Genomic DNA, 14,954 nt, shown 5'->3' on the forward strand with positions numbered 1-14,954 from the left:
GCAGGCCATGACGTTTAACGTTTCCTGATGTGGGATTCAGAATAGCTAACGTGCAAGCCTTTATAAAAACGTATATCAACTCACTCTTGTCTGTCAGTTTGTCCGTCTGGTAAAAAATGTGAAACATGTTTTTTTTCGCCCAATTTCTCATTCTCGGATCAAGTTAAACCTTTGCAGTTGCACAACTATTTATTGAACCTGACAAGACACGAATCAATTTTAAAAAATACAACTCTTAGTTAAATAATTATTTGTGATTAATTTTTTTGTTTGATATCGAAAAAAGGGTAATAAATGCTACTTAGTGAGAGATGTCGATGTATATATAGATTTTATCCCCTTATTACCATTTGACACCCCCTTACACCCCCGCCCCATTCTCGGATCAAGTTGAAATTTTGCATAATTGTTCATAGTCCGCGACGATACATGAATCCATCCAGAAATTAACCTATTAGTTAATCATTTAGTACTAATTAATTATTTTTTTAATATAGCAGAAAAGGAGCTTAACCCTGTAATTTTCAGATAAATGGTAGTAATTAGCAGTTCTTTCCCTTAGAAAAGCTTTTTTTTTTTTTATACTGCTTGTTTTAAAACACAAAACAAAAAGCATCCCTCTAGTTTTTAATTTTAGGAGATTGAATTTTTCTTTTGTAATTTCCCTCCTACCTGTTTAACTCTTTCTCTCCGTAATTATTTTCCTTGTTCCGATAGAATTATTTATTTGGCTCATTTGTATTTCACTATCCTGTTTGGATTAAACTTCAATAACTTTTTTGTTTGTTATCAGAAAATTTTATATTTTGGTGTCGAATTATAGGGGAATACTTGCTCTTTTTACACAACAAAAATTTAAAGTTTATAAATCCAAAAATCACAATGGGGTCAAATCAACGTTGGCATCGTTAATTAGGAGAAAAAGAGTTAATATGCACTAATGTATTGGGTAACCACAACGTTTTCATTCTCCGTATGGATGACACACAAAGTGTAATATTATTACCATTATTGAAAATGTCGATAAACTATGCATTTGAAAAAGATAAATAGTAGTTTTTTGTGTCCTTTTTCAGTTCATCTGCTGTGTAGAATATAGTTCGTCCATCGTGGTTCGATGATGACCAATTTGTCATCTAGGGGGGCTGAGGGCGTTGCACTGGGGTTTTGTGCCTCCTCATGTGACTGGTGAGACCTATGTGAGCCTGTAATAATCGGCTGTATACTGGGCAGGTTATTCCAGCTGGAGCTAGTGTCATTGGCCTTGCTTTTCTTCTCTGGCGCTTTTCTTCTGCCAGCGCTGTTCTGTTGTGTTCTGCTATTTGTGCGCCAGTTTTCACAGCGCGACGCCATGATGCTCTGGTATGTGCTTCTGTCTCCCAGGTGGCTGGGTTTTCTTCTTCTTCCTCGTTCTCATTTTTATGTTGGCGCGTTCAGATGTCCTGACCAATATATGAGATGGACTACGCAGTGGTTTCCAAATATAGTTTTCTTTCTATTGGTTTTTTTGGGGGGGGCCAGTGTCTTGTACGGGCCTCTTGGTAAAGAGAAGAGTTTTGAAGGACATGGTCAGCATTCTCTGGCTACACTCCACTCGGGCAGATTTCACTGGTTGTGACTGGGTCAGTGCTGAAGGCTTTCAAAGAATGTTTGAGGGTGTCCCTAAAGCGTTATCCGTTCCCACCTTGTGAGCGCTTGCCTTCCCTCTATTGGCCATACAGGAGTCGTTTAGGGATGCTGCGGTCTTCCATTCTGCAGTGGTGGCATGCCTACGCGGACTGCATCGGGCTGTGTGGATGCTTGTGCCTGGATGGTGTCCTTGTAAATAGTGCCCTCTATTTAACATTTCATGTGAATGGTTTTTTAATAGACATTTTTTAAAGTAGGATAAAGAAAAAGTAATTAAAACCTAACATTACCGCCATAGTTCTGTTATTTAATTTAAAACAATGAGTGATATTTAAAGGTTTTGCGAGTTTGTTCTCACACATCGTAAAACACAAAACATTGTCCAAACCACTTTTTTTTAAATTTACAAATGCAATGGAATATTTTAATAACTTTCAGCTAAATATTTCCCTTGCATTTCCCAACCTAAATTATTGGATCTTAATGCTGGACTTAATTTAACTAGAGTCTCACGTCTATTTCTCGTTAACTCTTTCTCTCCGTAATTATTTATCACATTCTGGTGGAATCGACGTTGGTATCGTCAGTTAGGAGAGAAAGAGTTAACATATGAAGACATTCCTTTATTGTAACATGAATGATTGTATTTCTGAATAGATGCAATAGAGCGATAGAGCAAGCTATCAGGGCACATTCAAAAAATGAGTCTATTATTTTATTCTGAGTTCTTGATGTGTCGCTTCTTTTCTTGCTTCGCTTACATTACAAAAATACGGACAAATAAACACACATAGGCGACACAAATGCAATTGTTTAACTTGACAGATAAAAAAAATAAAGGGGCCTAACCATTCCTTGATCCCCCAGATCCGTCTGTGTGAACGTGGCCTAAGAATTTCGGCGTTGTTTACATAATAATAATAAGGCTTGTGTTCGAGTCCATAAGGACAATATATTTCGCAATGGAGTGATACTGGATACATAACAAGTAAACTAATGGGCTCAGGGTGCAGGGGTGGGAAGCAAGAAGTTCGGAAGAGAGGAGCAAATCCTGGAATGTTTTTATGACAATGTAGATTTAAATTTATTTGAGTCTGTCAGCTTTTCTACGCAAGGCACATTTGGATGCATTTATTCCAACACAGTGACACAATACCTTTTTTAAAAGACATTCGGGGTAGGCTCCAGATAAACCTATGCCAGAGGTAATCAGAAGGAGTAACATAGAAGTTTCCAGATTCGTTATAAAGACGAACTCATGTGTCAGATCGCTCTCGTTGTTGTAGAGGAAAAGAAAACAGTTGGCAGCCATGGCTTCTGATATCCGAGGATAAGCCCCTGTATCTGAAAATTACAAAATACCATTGAAATGTCATTGACATTAAATCATGGTTAACTGTCATTTCTGAACAACTGCTAATCACAGCTATTGTCTCTCTACAACTAAACAAGTCACAGAGCTAGATTTCACTTGCCGCTCATTCTCTGTTATATGGGCAGGTGTTGCCCAAGGACAATTACTCGTGTCGCAAAATGAAAAACACTATCCAGAGTTTTCTACCCCCCCCCCCAAAAAAAAATTCTAAACACCCCCCCCCCCCCCAACACAGATTTATCAATTAATAAAGAAATTGTAATAGAAAACAAATTACTAAAAGTCTGTGTTAGCACATAAGCTCAAGCGGCCCAAAGGTCCGCAATTCAGGTTGATTAACAAGCTTCAAAGTTTTCAGAAAGAATATCACACATAAAACTTGCGTTATTATTTAAAAAAAAACAACATTCTTTGTTGATTCATAGTAGGTCATACACAAATAAGAAAGATACACGTATTGTCATAATATTATCAAATAAAGAAACATACGCATATTGTCATAATATTATATTCACTATTAGTAAAACTTAGCATAGATGTGATTAAAAAAAGTGGAAACTAATTGTTTCTTTTTAATATAATCTTTCATACATTTAAGCATTGCTTTAAAAGAGATGTATTATTTTCAAAATTAAAATTCTTGCAAAAGTCATTTTAAAAATAAAACAGTTTTCTCTCAGAACAAAAAAAAAAGGTAGTCATTACATTTATATTTTACAAGCCACCAAAGATGATAAAATCAGATTATCATGAGCTCTTATAATTTTTGAGATTTAAACGTGACAGACGGACAGACACAAAACTAAATGCGGCTTTATCGCCTTACAGGAACCGCTATTAAAAAGAAACGCCTCATTATTTAAACACCTTATTTTATAATATACTAGACATATGTTACCCGCGACCCGCGGGTCTTTATTTGCGCATTACTGTTGATATAGTCACTGAGAGTGTTTTGTAAACAATTAAACGAAATAATAATGTAATAAGTAAAGCGAATGTGTCAATGTAAAAATAGTGTGAATGAAGCTATCAAATCAAAATAGCTAATAGGCTTAATTAAATCCATTTTTTTTTTCAAATTAAAACATTTGCTTGAAGGCCTACATATATTTGATTAAAATTTGAGATGAATATACTAAATTTTGTATGTTCATGTGTATAAAGTATAAAGTATATCTTGAGGTAGACGTAGATCTAAATCTACACTAATTTAGAGTTCTGTGCTGCGCATGCGTGAACTTTTTTTCATGAATGAATATAGGCCTATCTCAACACGGCTACGCAGCTTTAGCGAACAGCGAACGAATGCATTAGAAATGCTTTAGAAAAACAAATTTGAATGTTAATTTGATTAAAATATCAAATGAATGGACAATAATTAGTATGTTTATGTGTTAAAGCATAAAACTATCTTTGCGAAAAGAAGTTTTATCATCTTAGAGTTCAGTAAGAGTTTTAGACCTAGGCCTAGGAATAGACTCAGACCTCAGAAGAGAGATGTGTTAATGTGTAACCATTTGGTAATGTCTAATGAAAGAATGTTTGCCAGGAAATCTGTAGATATCAGGAACTAATTTATGTAAAAAATGCTTTTGGATAATCTAGTGGATTGGATTTAGATGTATGTTAAACGTAGCTAATGATCCTTTCACGTTATTTCTCTTTCGCTACGAAAATAAAATTAGGTTTGCGAAAATGGGTTTACCCGAAGTCGATACATTCTTATCTATTAAAAACGAAAAGAGCGATAGCTTTGTTAAATGAATGGGATTATAAAGTAACAATAAAACGAAATAATTTTTAGTACGCGATTCATGAATGAATATAGATCTAGGCCTTTAACTCGGCTTCGCAGCTTTCGTAAACGAATGTAGCTTTAGAAAACCAAATTTGAATGTTTATTTGATCAAAATATGAAATGAATGGACTTTAATTAATATGTTTATGTGTTAAAGTATAAAACTATCTGTGTGAAGAGAAGTTTTATCATCTTAGAGTTGAATTAGAGTTTTAGATCTAGGGATGGGATTATAAAGTAAACAATTAAACGAATTAATATTTAGTACGCGATTCATTACTGAATTGTCTAATGAAAGAATGTTCGTCAGGAAATCTGTAATCACAGATATAAGGAACTAATTAATGTAAAAAATGCTTTTGAAACACAAAATTGAAGGTTAATTTTATTATATAATGAAATCAATGGATCTTCTTTTGTATTTTCATGTGTCAAAGTAAAAAACTATCTGCGCAAAGTGTATTTCTTAAAATTAGATCTAGGTCTAAATCCTTTCTATCTTTTCTCATGTCAACATTGTAGACATGGCCTAGATCCATAAAATACTATAGCTGTAATAGAGTCGGACAACTTTATTTTTTTTGAGGGTCTTACATTTGTTTTAGGGCTACAATACATTCACTAAGGTCTAAGTTGGTACCCAAGGAACATTCCTGCCTAGTTTTATCAAGATTGGTCAAGCGGTTTTGATGTCTATAAGTAACATACATACATACATACATACATACCCCTCACATTCTACTTTATAATATAGATTAACTATTCATTTTCTTGCTAGAGCAAAACGATGTAGGTTAAAAATATTTGGTAAGGAAATTATGAATTCCTGACATTTTTTAAATACCGAATAATTGTTTGTTAACTTGGGTGGTAAAAAAAAAATGTAGGTCATGTGACTACTAACGAAAGCTATTGCGCAATCCTCAGACATTGTGAAATGCCGGCAAAGATGTTATTAATACACAATATATATTATATACATGTATATATAAATGCTATATTTACATTTAAGATATATATGCCCATGTTTCTAGGCACACCTTGTCCCAAATGTGAGACACGAATTGAATGGCATTCCCCAGTATTCAAAGTACTTAGGCTAGCCGGTGATCGAAGTAGGACAGAAGGCGTGACCTCAAACACAGTACTAATAAGTACCTTAAGGGGCTACATTTCAAGCATTAATTTTTTCTTTTTTTTTTCTTCAGCAACGTAGGCGTGGGGAAAAGGGGGGGGGGTCAAAGAACTTATGTATATCTAAGATTTACCAGCACAGCCAGTTCTCAATAGAGCTTACCTTCCTGGTGGGCAACTTTGGGCAGATCTCAAGACCGTGCTTATAATAATTTATAAATACAGGCTTGAAGGGTGTGGTCGGCATTGTATGGCTGCTTGTGGATAGCCACGTCGACTTTCTCTGGGCTGGGGCTACTCCTCCAGAAAAGAAGTTTTTACTTTTATTCTTCAAGAACAATGTTTCCGCCTCATTTAGTGTCCAGTTCAAATTAGAACAGAGCTATTGAATCCTGCTTTTGAATAAAGTGTACATAAATATATTTGTATACTGATGATTATCGGGAGGCAGGGTTGGGCATGATGCGGGAATATCGGAAGGCGTGTAGTCCGTTCAATATAAATATTTTTTTGTTCTCTCGTCAAATTTAAATTTGTAAATATTTTTTTTTACTTTAAAAAATTAGAACAGTCAAATTAGAGTTAGTAATTCTCGGCGATATGCATCGACTGTTAAAGTTGTAGGAAATTAGAGCCGTTTTTGAGATCCGTATCCACCCAGCACCCACCCAGGTTTTTGAAGCTTCCAGGAAGTTACTAATTAAATAAAGGTATTGTTTAAAGAGGTTGGGGGTGTCTTAGTTGACGCAGTAAAGTTCGTGTAATTAATGACACATATTGAGTTTATATGTTTTAACCATTAGGAACATGAGATCAATCTTCTGCTGTACGCTTCAATCATTAGCAACAGACTATAGCTTCAGTTAATAACTGAATAACTTGTTTTTATTAGATCCAGATGATAATTAAAACAAACAAATAAAAACTTGGCTTGTTGGCCAAGTCTTATGCTAGATCTAATAGCTTATCTACATCAACGGAGACATGGCGACTCAAGAGCAACACAATTTAGTTACAATAGTAAAATTGAAAACTTTGCCTTTGATGGCTGCCTGGTCGTGCGGTTTGCGCGCTGGACTGTCGTTCAGATTTATCGATGGTCCAGGGTTCAAACCCTGCCCGCTCCCATCCCCCGTCGTCCTGCGGGAGGTTAGGACTAGGAAGTAATTATCTTCGACTCTGAAGGAACATCCGAAACATGTAAAAACATTTTACAAACATTTTTTTAAAGCGATACCCAACAGTAAGTAGTTACAATAGTAAAATTGAAAACTTTGCCTGAAGCGATACCCAACAGTAAGTAGTTACAATAGTAAAATTGAAAACTTTGCCTGAAGCGATACCCAACAGTAAGTAGTTACAATAGTAAAATTGAAAACTTTTGCCTAAAGCGATATTCGACAGTAAGACACGGCGACACATTCGTGGCTATTCAGTTTTAGCACGTACCTATATAAACAAAATGACATCCTTAGTGAAAGGTGTCTTGGATGAAAAGGACACGTAAAACAAATAGTCGCAGATCAAATCTCGCTCTACGGTGATCTGACAAAATGTACACACCTTAGATTTAAAGATAAATACCAAAGGTTTATTTACACACAATAAAAAAACATGTTTCAGTGTTTGGCATTATGAAATAGTTCGCATAGGAGAGATGAGGCAAAATGAAGCTCGCACCGAGAAGAAAAACAATGCACGACGCTAGTCTTATAAGGGTAATCAAACATGAAATCAGTGCCGGCTTTAGGCATAGGCAAAGTAGGCAGCCGCTAGGGTCTCCAATAAATCTGTGCGATTACAAATATTTTTACCAAATGTTTTTGTTTAGCCCTATTTCAAGCTGTTAGATTTCTGAATAAGCTATGATCCTATCACTTGTCTGGACTAGTTGGAAAGGGGTGGGGAAGAAAGACGGGTGTGACAGGGTGATCGCTTTTTAAATGCATTTATTAAAAAAAAGATGAACGATCTGTATTCGAACTAGAGGGCTAAAGCCTCCACAAGCCAACACACTAACCACTATGCCATTTCATATTATAGAACAAATAAGCGTTTCCTCTTCCCTAATGCTACTACAGCATGGAGCGGGTTGCCTGATTCAGCCATAAAAACCAATGACTAAGTAGAGTTTAAGTCTCTAATTGGCGTACAACACTAGATTAATACACGGATACGCGTAGGACGTAATTCGTCTTCTCTTTTGAAGAAACGTCAGTAATTTTTAAGATAAGGTAAGAGAATGTAATATTAACAGAGTCCTCTTCCCAGCAGAAAATGAGATTCATTATTAGTGCTCTAAGAAATAAGATCTCAGTCTAACGCTCGTAGCGAATGAAGAACGAATGAAGAACGAATGAAGAATGAATGAAGAACGAATGAAGAACGAACGAAGAACGAATGAAGAACGAATGAAGAACGAATGAAGAACGAAAGGAGAACGAATGAAGAACGAATGAAGAACGAATGAAGAACGAAAGGAGAACGAATGAAGAACGAATGAAGAACGAATGAAGAATGAATGAAGAACGAATGAAGAATGAATGAAGAACGAATGAAGAACGAATGAAGAATGAATGAAGAACGAATGAAGAACGAATGAAGAACGAATGAAGAACGAATGAAGAATGAATGAAGAACGAATGAAGAACGAATGAAGAACGAATGAAGAACGAATGAAGAATGAATGAAGAACGAATGAAGAACGAATGGAGAACGAATGAAGAACGAATGAAGAACGAATGAAGAACGAATGGAGAACGAATGAAGAACGAATGAAGAACGAATGGAGAAAGAACGGAGAACGAATGAAGAACGAATGAAGAACGAATGAAGAACGAATAAAGAACGAATGAAGAACGAATGAAGAATGAATGAAGAACGAATGAAGAACGAATGAAGAACGAATGAAGAACGAATGAAGAACGAATGGAGAAAGAATGAAGAATGAATGAAGAACGAATGAAGAACGAATGAAGAACGAATGAAGAACGAATGAAGAACGAATGGAGAACGAATGGAGAACGAACGAAGAACGAATGAAGAACGAATGGAGAAAGAACGGAGAACGAATGGAGAACCGAATAGGTAAGAAATCGAATGTTTTACAATGTCACTTCATGCTCAAATGACACCACCACCACCAACAACAACAATAACTGAATAGTTGGAAAGCCGCAGTAGACGGGTGTTAAATTTATTCTTCATTTGATCAGTGGGTGGTAAGGAAACAAGGTCTAGAAACGGCGGGTTAGTGCATTTATCTCCCTTTCCAGGCGTGGTAGGTTCATATAGATAATATTTTCTAGACTTGAAAATATGTTATGCGAAAATACAGAAATCGCTGAAGCGTAAGACGCAGAAAACACGCACCTTGGCTGAATTAAAACTATTGTGGGCTGCAGGCAGGGAGAAAGGACATACAGAGAGAAAGGGCACTGTGGGAGATATTGCAAGTACGGGGGGGGGGGGCGTGGTGGCATAGGAAAAGTGGGTCGAAAACACATTTCAATGATATGAAAGTGGTTTAAACTAGTGTAGAAATTACATTGAATCAGGACTGTGGGTGTAGATAATAAACCTAGGAGTATTCCTCAAACATGCGTCGTTTTTTAGGATATGGGCCATCGTGTCGACATTCAAGATTGGGCAATCGTTTGGGCCATCGTTCACCTCCCCCCCCCCCCGAATGAACCCCACAGAATTAGTATTGTTTAGCTCGGCTGGGGCCTTTATGGAGCCGAAGTCTTTGCTATCGGGGTAAACAAATAATACTATAATAATAATAGTCTCCCCTTAATACTATTGTGGTTCCTTAATGCCCTCTTTTTATTGTTCGTTTTAAAACCATCAGAAGTTCCTTCAGAAATGAAGTGTATTACGTCATAGCCCAAGCTTCGCGCACTACCCATAACCCACCATAAATTATTGGGCACAGAAAGATTCATTTGAAATGCCCCATGATGTCAATAATGTTCCCTCAGCGAGTTTAACCAATGACAGTGGAAGACTCTAATTGATAGGCAAGGCTAGGTTAAAACTTAGATGCTAGAATGACCTAATTATTTTCATTTTAGGAAACATCTGTTATGTATTGGAAATGAAAAATGGAAATAATAGTTACTATTCTTACCAAGTTCACTTTCTATTTATAGCAACCAATCATAACACAGCCTGGGCAGCAACAACACACAAGTAACACCATCATCGTCCAGCAGCAGCAAGGTCACGTGGTCCATACAAGACCATGGACAACTGGCCTGTTTGACTGTTGCAGTGACATACCAGTCTGTAAGTATAGTATGTACATGGAGCCAATAGTGGGACGGTGGAGTTCTTTAACAATTAATTCGTTTCAAGTTCTTCCTGCTTCCTACTTGATAGATGGTAGGGATTATACAGTACATTGGTAATGAAACAAGATGTTGATAGTTGGTAGCGATGATACAGTACATGGGTAATGAAACAAGATGTTGATAGATGGTAGTGATGATACAGTACATGGGTAATGAAACAAGATGTTGATAGATGGTAGTGATAATACAGTACATGGGTAATGACACAAGATGTTGATAGATGGTAGTGATGATACAGTACATGGGTAATGACACAAGATGTTGATAGATGGTAGTGATAATACAGTACATGGGTAATGACACAAGATGTTGATAAATGGTAGTAATGATACAGTACATGGGTAATGAAACTATACTTTGATAAATGGTAGCGATGATACAGTACATGGGTAACGATACAGGATGATGATAAATGGTAGTAATGATACAGTACATGGGTAATGAAACAAGACTTTGATAAATGGTAGTGATGATACAGTACATGGGTAATGAAACAAGACTTTGATAAATGGTACCGATGATACAGTACATGGGTAACGATACAGGATGTTGATAAATGGTAGTAATGATACAGTACATGGGTAATGAAACAAGACTTGATAAATGGTAGCGATGATACAGTACATGGGTAATGAAACAAGACTTTGATAGATGGTAGTGATGATACAGTACATGGGTAATGAAACAAGACTTTGATAAATGGTAGTGATGATACAGTACATGGGTAACGATACAGGATGTTGATAAATGGTAGCGATGATACAGTACATGGGTAATGAAACAAGACTTTGATAAATGGTAGTGATGATACAGTACATGGGTAACGATACAGGATGTTGATAAATGGTAGCGATGATACAGTACATGGGTAATGAAACAAGACTTTGATAAATGGTAGTGATGATACAGTACATGGGTAATGAGAGGGTGCGAGGGGGGGGGGCTGATTGAGGGTTTTGATGTGACAATACATGGGTAACCTGACGAAGCGTTGATAGGAGGTTGTTAATGTGAAACCGAGCTAGACCACACACACGCACACAAGAGAGAGAGAGAGAGAGAGAGAGAGAGAAAAAGATAGAGAGAGAGAGAGTGGAATTTTGTTGCTTTTATTACTGTCTAGTTTTCCTATTTTTATTCTATTATGTTATCTTTGACTTTTTGGCTTGACTCAACTAAACTGGAGGTTCACTATCTCCACTCAACTAAAGGTTCACCATCTCCACTCAACTAAAGGTTCACCATCTCCACTCAACTAAAGGTTCACCATCTCCACTAAACTAAAGGTTCACCATCTCCAAATGAGCGGGTTTCCAATAACGTTCAAGTTAGTTTTCTCAATCCTTGCGTTGAAAAAAAAAAATTTAAAAAACAATAAAACATAAACATTTTTAATTTTAAAGACAATACCTCGTTTCTACATCTTATAGGCTATTGTCACAAATCGATACTGCGACCTCATTCTACTTCTTTCTAGAAATAGTTAGGTCAAAGCAAGTTCACAGAATTAAACTCGTGTTAATTATTATTAACCAATCAGAGAAGGATTAGGGAAAAAAAAGTCGCATACGTCAGTCTCTAGAAGTTGATAGATAAGAGAAATATTTGGGACAGAAGTTTCTACGATTTGATAGAAGAAAAGACGATTTAAAGAGTTAGTCGAGGAAATAAGGAAATTATTGTGCATCCTTGATCTTTTGAAGTCAATGTGGTGATATAAATAGACCATAAATAGCATATAAGTCAGGGTTTCTCAACCTGTGGTCGCGACTCCCTTAGGGTCGATTGAGGATTTGCCAGGGGTCGCCTAAGACCATCGAAAATATGGATTGTTATTGTCTACTCTTCTATGTATGTGTGTGTGTGTGGGGGGGGGGGGTCGCGGCAGAGTGGGGGATTGTAGAAAGGGGTCGCCAGGCATTAAAGGTTGAGAACCGCTGATATAAGTATATATATATATATATATATATATATATATATATATATAAGTATATATATATATATATATAAAGTCAATTATTAGTGAAAGTGTGAAAGTGAGAACTAGTTAAGAAGATAGAAAAGATAGAAAAGCTCATCTGTTCATTTGTATCAGTATATGTATCAGTATATGTATCAGTATATGTACCAGTATATGTAGGCTATCAGTATATGTATCAGTATATGTATCAGTATATGTATCAGTATATGTATCAGTATATGTATCAGTATATGTATCAGTATATGTATCAGTATATGTATCAGTATATGTATCAGTATATGTAGGCTATCAGTATATGTATCAGTATATGTATCAGTATATGTATCAGTATATGTATCAGTATATGTATCAGTATATGTATCAGTATATGTAGGCTATCAGTATATGTATCAGTATATGTATCAGTATATGTATCAGTATATGTATCAGTATATGTAGGCTATCAGTATATGTATCAGTATATGTAGCAGTATATGTATCAGTATATGTATCAGTATATGTATCAGTATATGTATCAGTATATGTATCAGTGTATGTATCAGTATATGTATCAGTGTATGTATCAGTATATGTATCAGTATATGTATCAGTATATGTATCAGTATATGTATCAGTATATGTATCAGTATATGTATCAGTATATGTATCAGTATATGTATCAGTATATGTATCAGTATATGTATCAGTATATGTATCAGTACATGTAGTACTATTTCGTTGTAGATGTATTACTTCAGTGGTTTGTGAGAATACATTTCAAGAAGGGCGGTATTATGAACTATTGAAGTAATGTTTAGAAGAGAAGTTCATTAAAAGAAAGAAAAAAAAAAGTCTAGAAGTTTCTTCCGTGTATTTTAGCCGTTTACTATTTCCCCGGCAGGTCATTCTCTTTGTGCCATTGACTATAACTGAACGGAAAAATAAGCATTGCATTGTAAATACAATCACAAATTCACAAAGTCGGCACTAGAGAAACAGAAATCGTAACACTATAGACTCGTAGAGAGCGATAATTTTGGTCTTAATAACTAATGAATGTTAGATTGGAATTTTTTTTTTACCCCCCCCCCCCCTTTTCTGAGTTCCTGAACATTAATTTATGAAAATATTTAATGAATAGGGCATACCATGTGGAAATACCCGAAGACTTATAGTTTGTTCAAGAAAATATTTTAATGAATAGGGCATACCATGTGGAAATACCCGAAGACTTATAGTTTGTCCATGGTTTGTTCAAGAAAAATATTTTTTCTAGTTCTCTAGCCAAATTTAAAATAATGTCTATTTATACTTTGAAAAATTAAAGCGTATAATTTTTTTCCCTGCGTGCTAATGAGCTATTAATTCTTTTACCAACGATATACATTAACAGTCAAATTTTTTTAAGAAAATCGTAATAGCCCTTCTTAAGGAATCGGGTCCACCTATCCACCCGGAAGATACTACTCGAAAGTGTGACTTGAATATAGGTTTTCTAAAAAAAAGTTTTTATACCAAAATATTCCATACTTATATTACCAATTAAAATATTTCGAAATTTGACAATTCTGAATTGCATCATACCTCGTAACATTTTTTTAAAACACCAAATAGTCTTAAAAGAATTTAGCCTAAAGCAATTAGGAATGCGGGCTAACATTTGACCCACACTATATATCATCCCAAGCAGAAGCATAAATTAACAAACGAAAATGTCTCTAGACAAACACTGCATGTTGCTTAAGAGCTAAGTAAACTCAGGTCATGTTGAACTGTCAGGATGACGCTAATGTAAATATTGTTTTTTACAGCAGTTCGTTTTGTCAGACAAGCTCTCAACATGCGTGTGTGTGAGCGCGTGTTTGTGTGTATGTGCTTATGGTGGTAGTGTCGTTTTTCAACGTCGCATATCTACATTATCGCTTCAGAACAAACTTTTGTCATACTCATTTTAATCACAGTGATCTGCTCTTTGTTTACATTTTAATTGTTTAGATCCGATCTGCGTTCTCCTTAACGCACACGCTCTGCTTTATTTTGTACTTCACAATTTATTTTTTGCGGTGATGTGGTCCTAGACACGGGCTTGAAATGTATTTCCTCCCCCCCCCCCCACATGAAAAGTTACCACTGACCTAAGGTTTAAGAAACATATTGACTTGACTTGACCACACTAATTCCTAGTGCTGAATGTCTCACTGCGATGATAGAAAGAAGGATTTTTAGAGATTCAGAAACGGGAAAGAAGACCTTCATCTCTCTCTCACTCTCTCTCTTTGTGTACCCATTGCCCCTCCCCCTCCATGGCATAGAACAAAATGGAAATGTAGTGCATTAATATGCTAGCTAAGAAATGCCTACCCAGCATGAAAGCTTAGACACACTACCTTTAAATGGAGCTTGTCAGTATTGCCTTTCGCACGAGGGAGGGGGTGAGATTCTGAAATGCGAAGAAGGTTCCCTAGAAGGTCGCATGGGTAAAAGACGCTCCGGACGCCCTTCTCTGAGCTTTTTTTTTCATTCATATCAGTTGCATTCCACTTTTTTGACAAGTCTCCAATTTCGCTTCGATAAATAGGTGCAGCCACTTGCCCTTGACTTAATAAGCTCTATAGTAGAAACTAGAGACATCCTTTAATCTGTGGTTTTTAAAAGGAATGATTTAAGCTTTTCATGTCCTTACTCAGAGTTCAATGATGA

At 35.9% G+C, this 14,954-nt stretch overlaps 1 protein-coding gene across 2 annotated transcripts in view; it reads left to right on the forward strand.

Annotated features, from left to right (window-relative positions):
• The window catches only part of LOC129923668 (placenta-specific gene 8 protein-like), a 46,071-nt gene that overhangs the window by 18,803 nt on the left and 12,314 nt on the right, over nucleotides 1-14,954 (forward strand). For both annotated transcript variants that reach the window (XM_056015742.1, XM_056015743.1), the window contains exon 3: nucleotides 10,094-10,229. In XM_056015742.1, coding sequence (XP_055871717.1) covers nucleotides 10,094-10,229 — 136 coding nt within the window. The remainder of the gene's footprint in view (nucleotides 1-10,093; nucleotides 10,230-14,954) is intronic.

The sequence above is a fragment of the Biomphalaria glabrata genome, chromosome 17, assembly GCF_947242115.1.
Source record: "Biomphalaria glabrata chromosome 17, xgBioGlab47.1, whole genome shotgun sequence".
NCBI classification, from domain to species: Eukaryota; Metazoa; Mollusca; class Gastropoda; family Planorbidae; genus Biomphalaria; species Biomphalaria glabrata.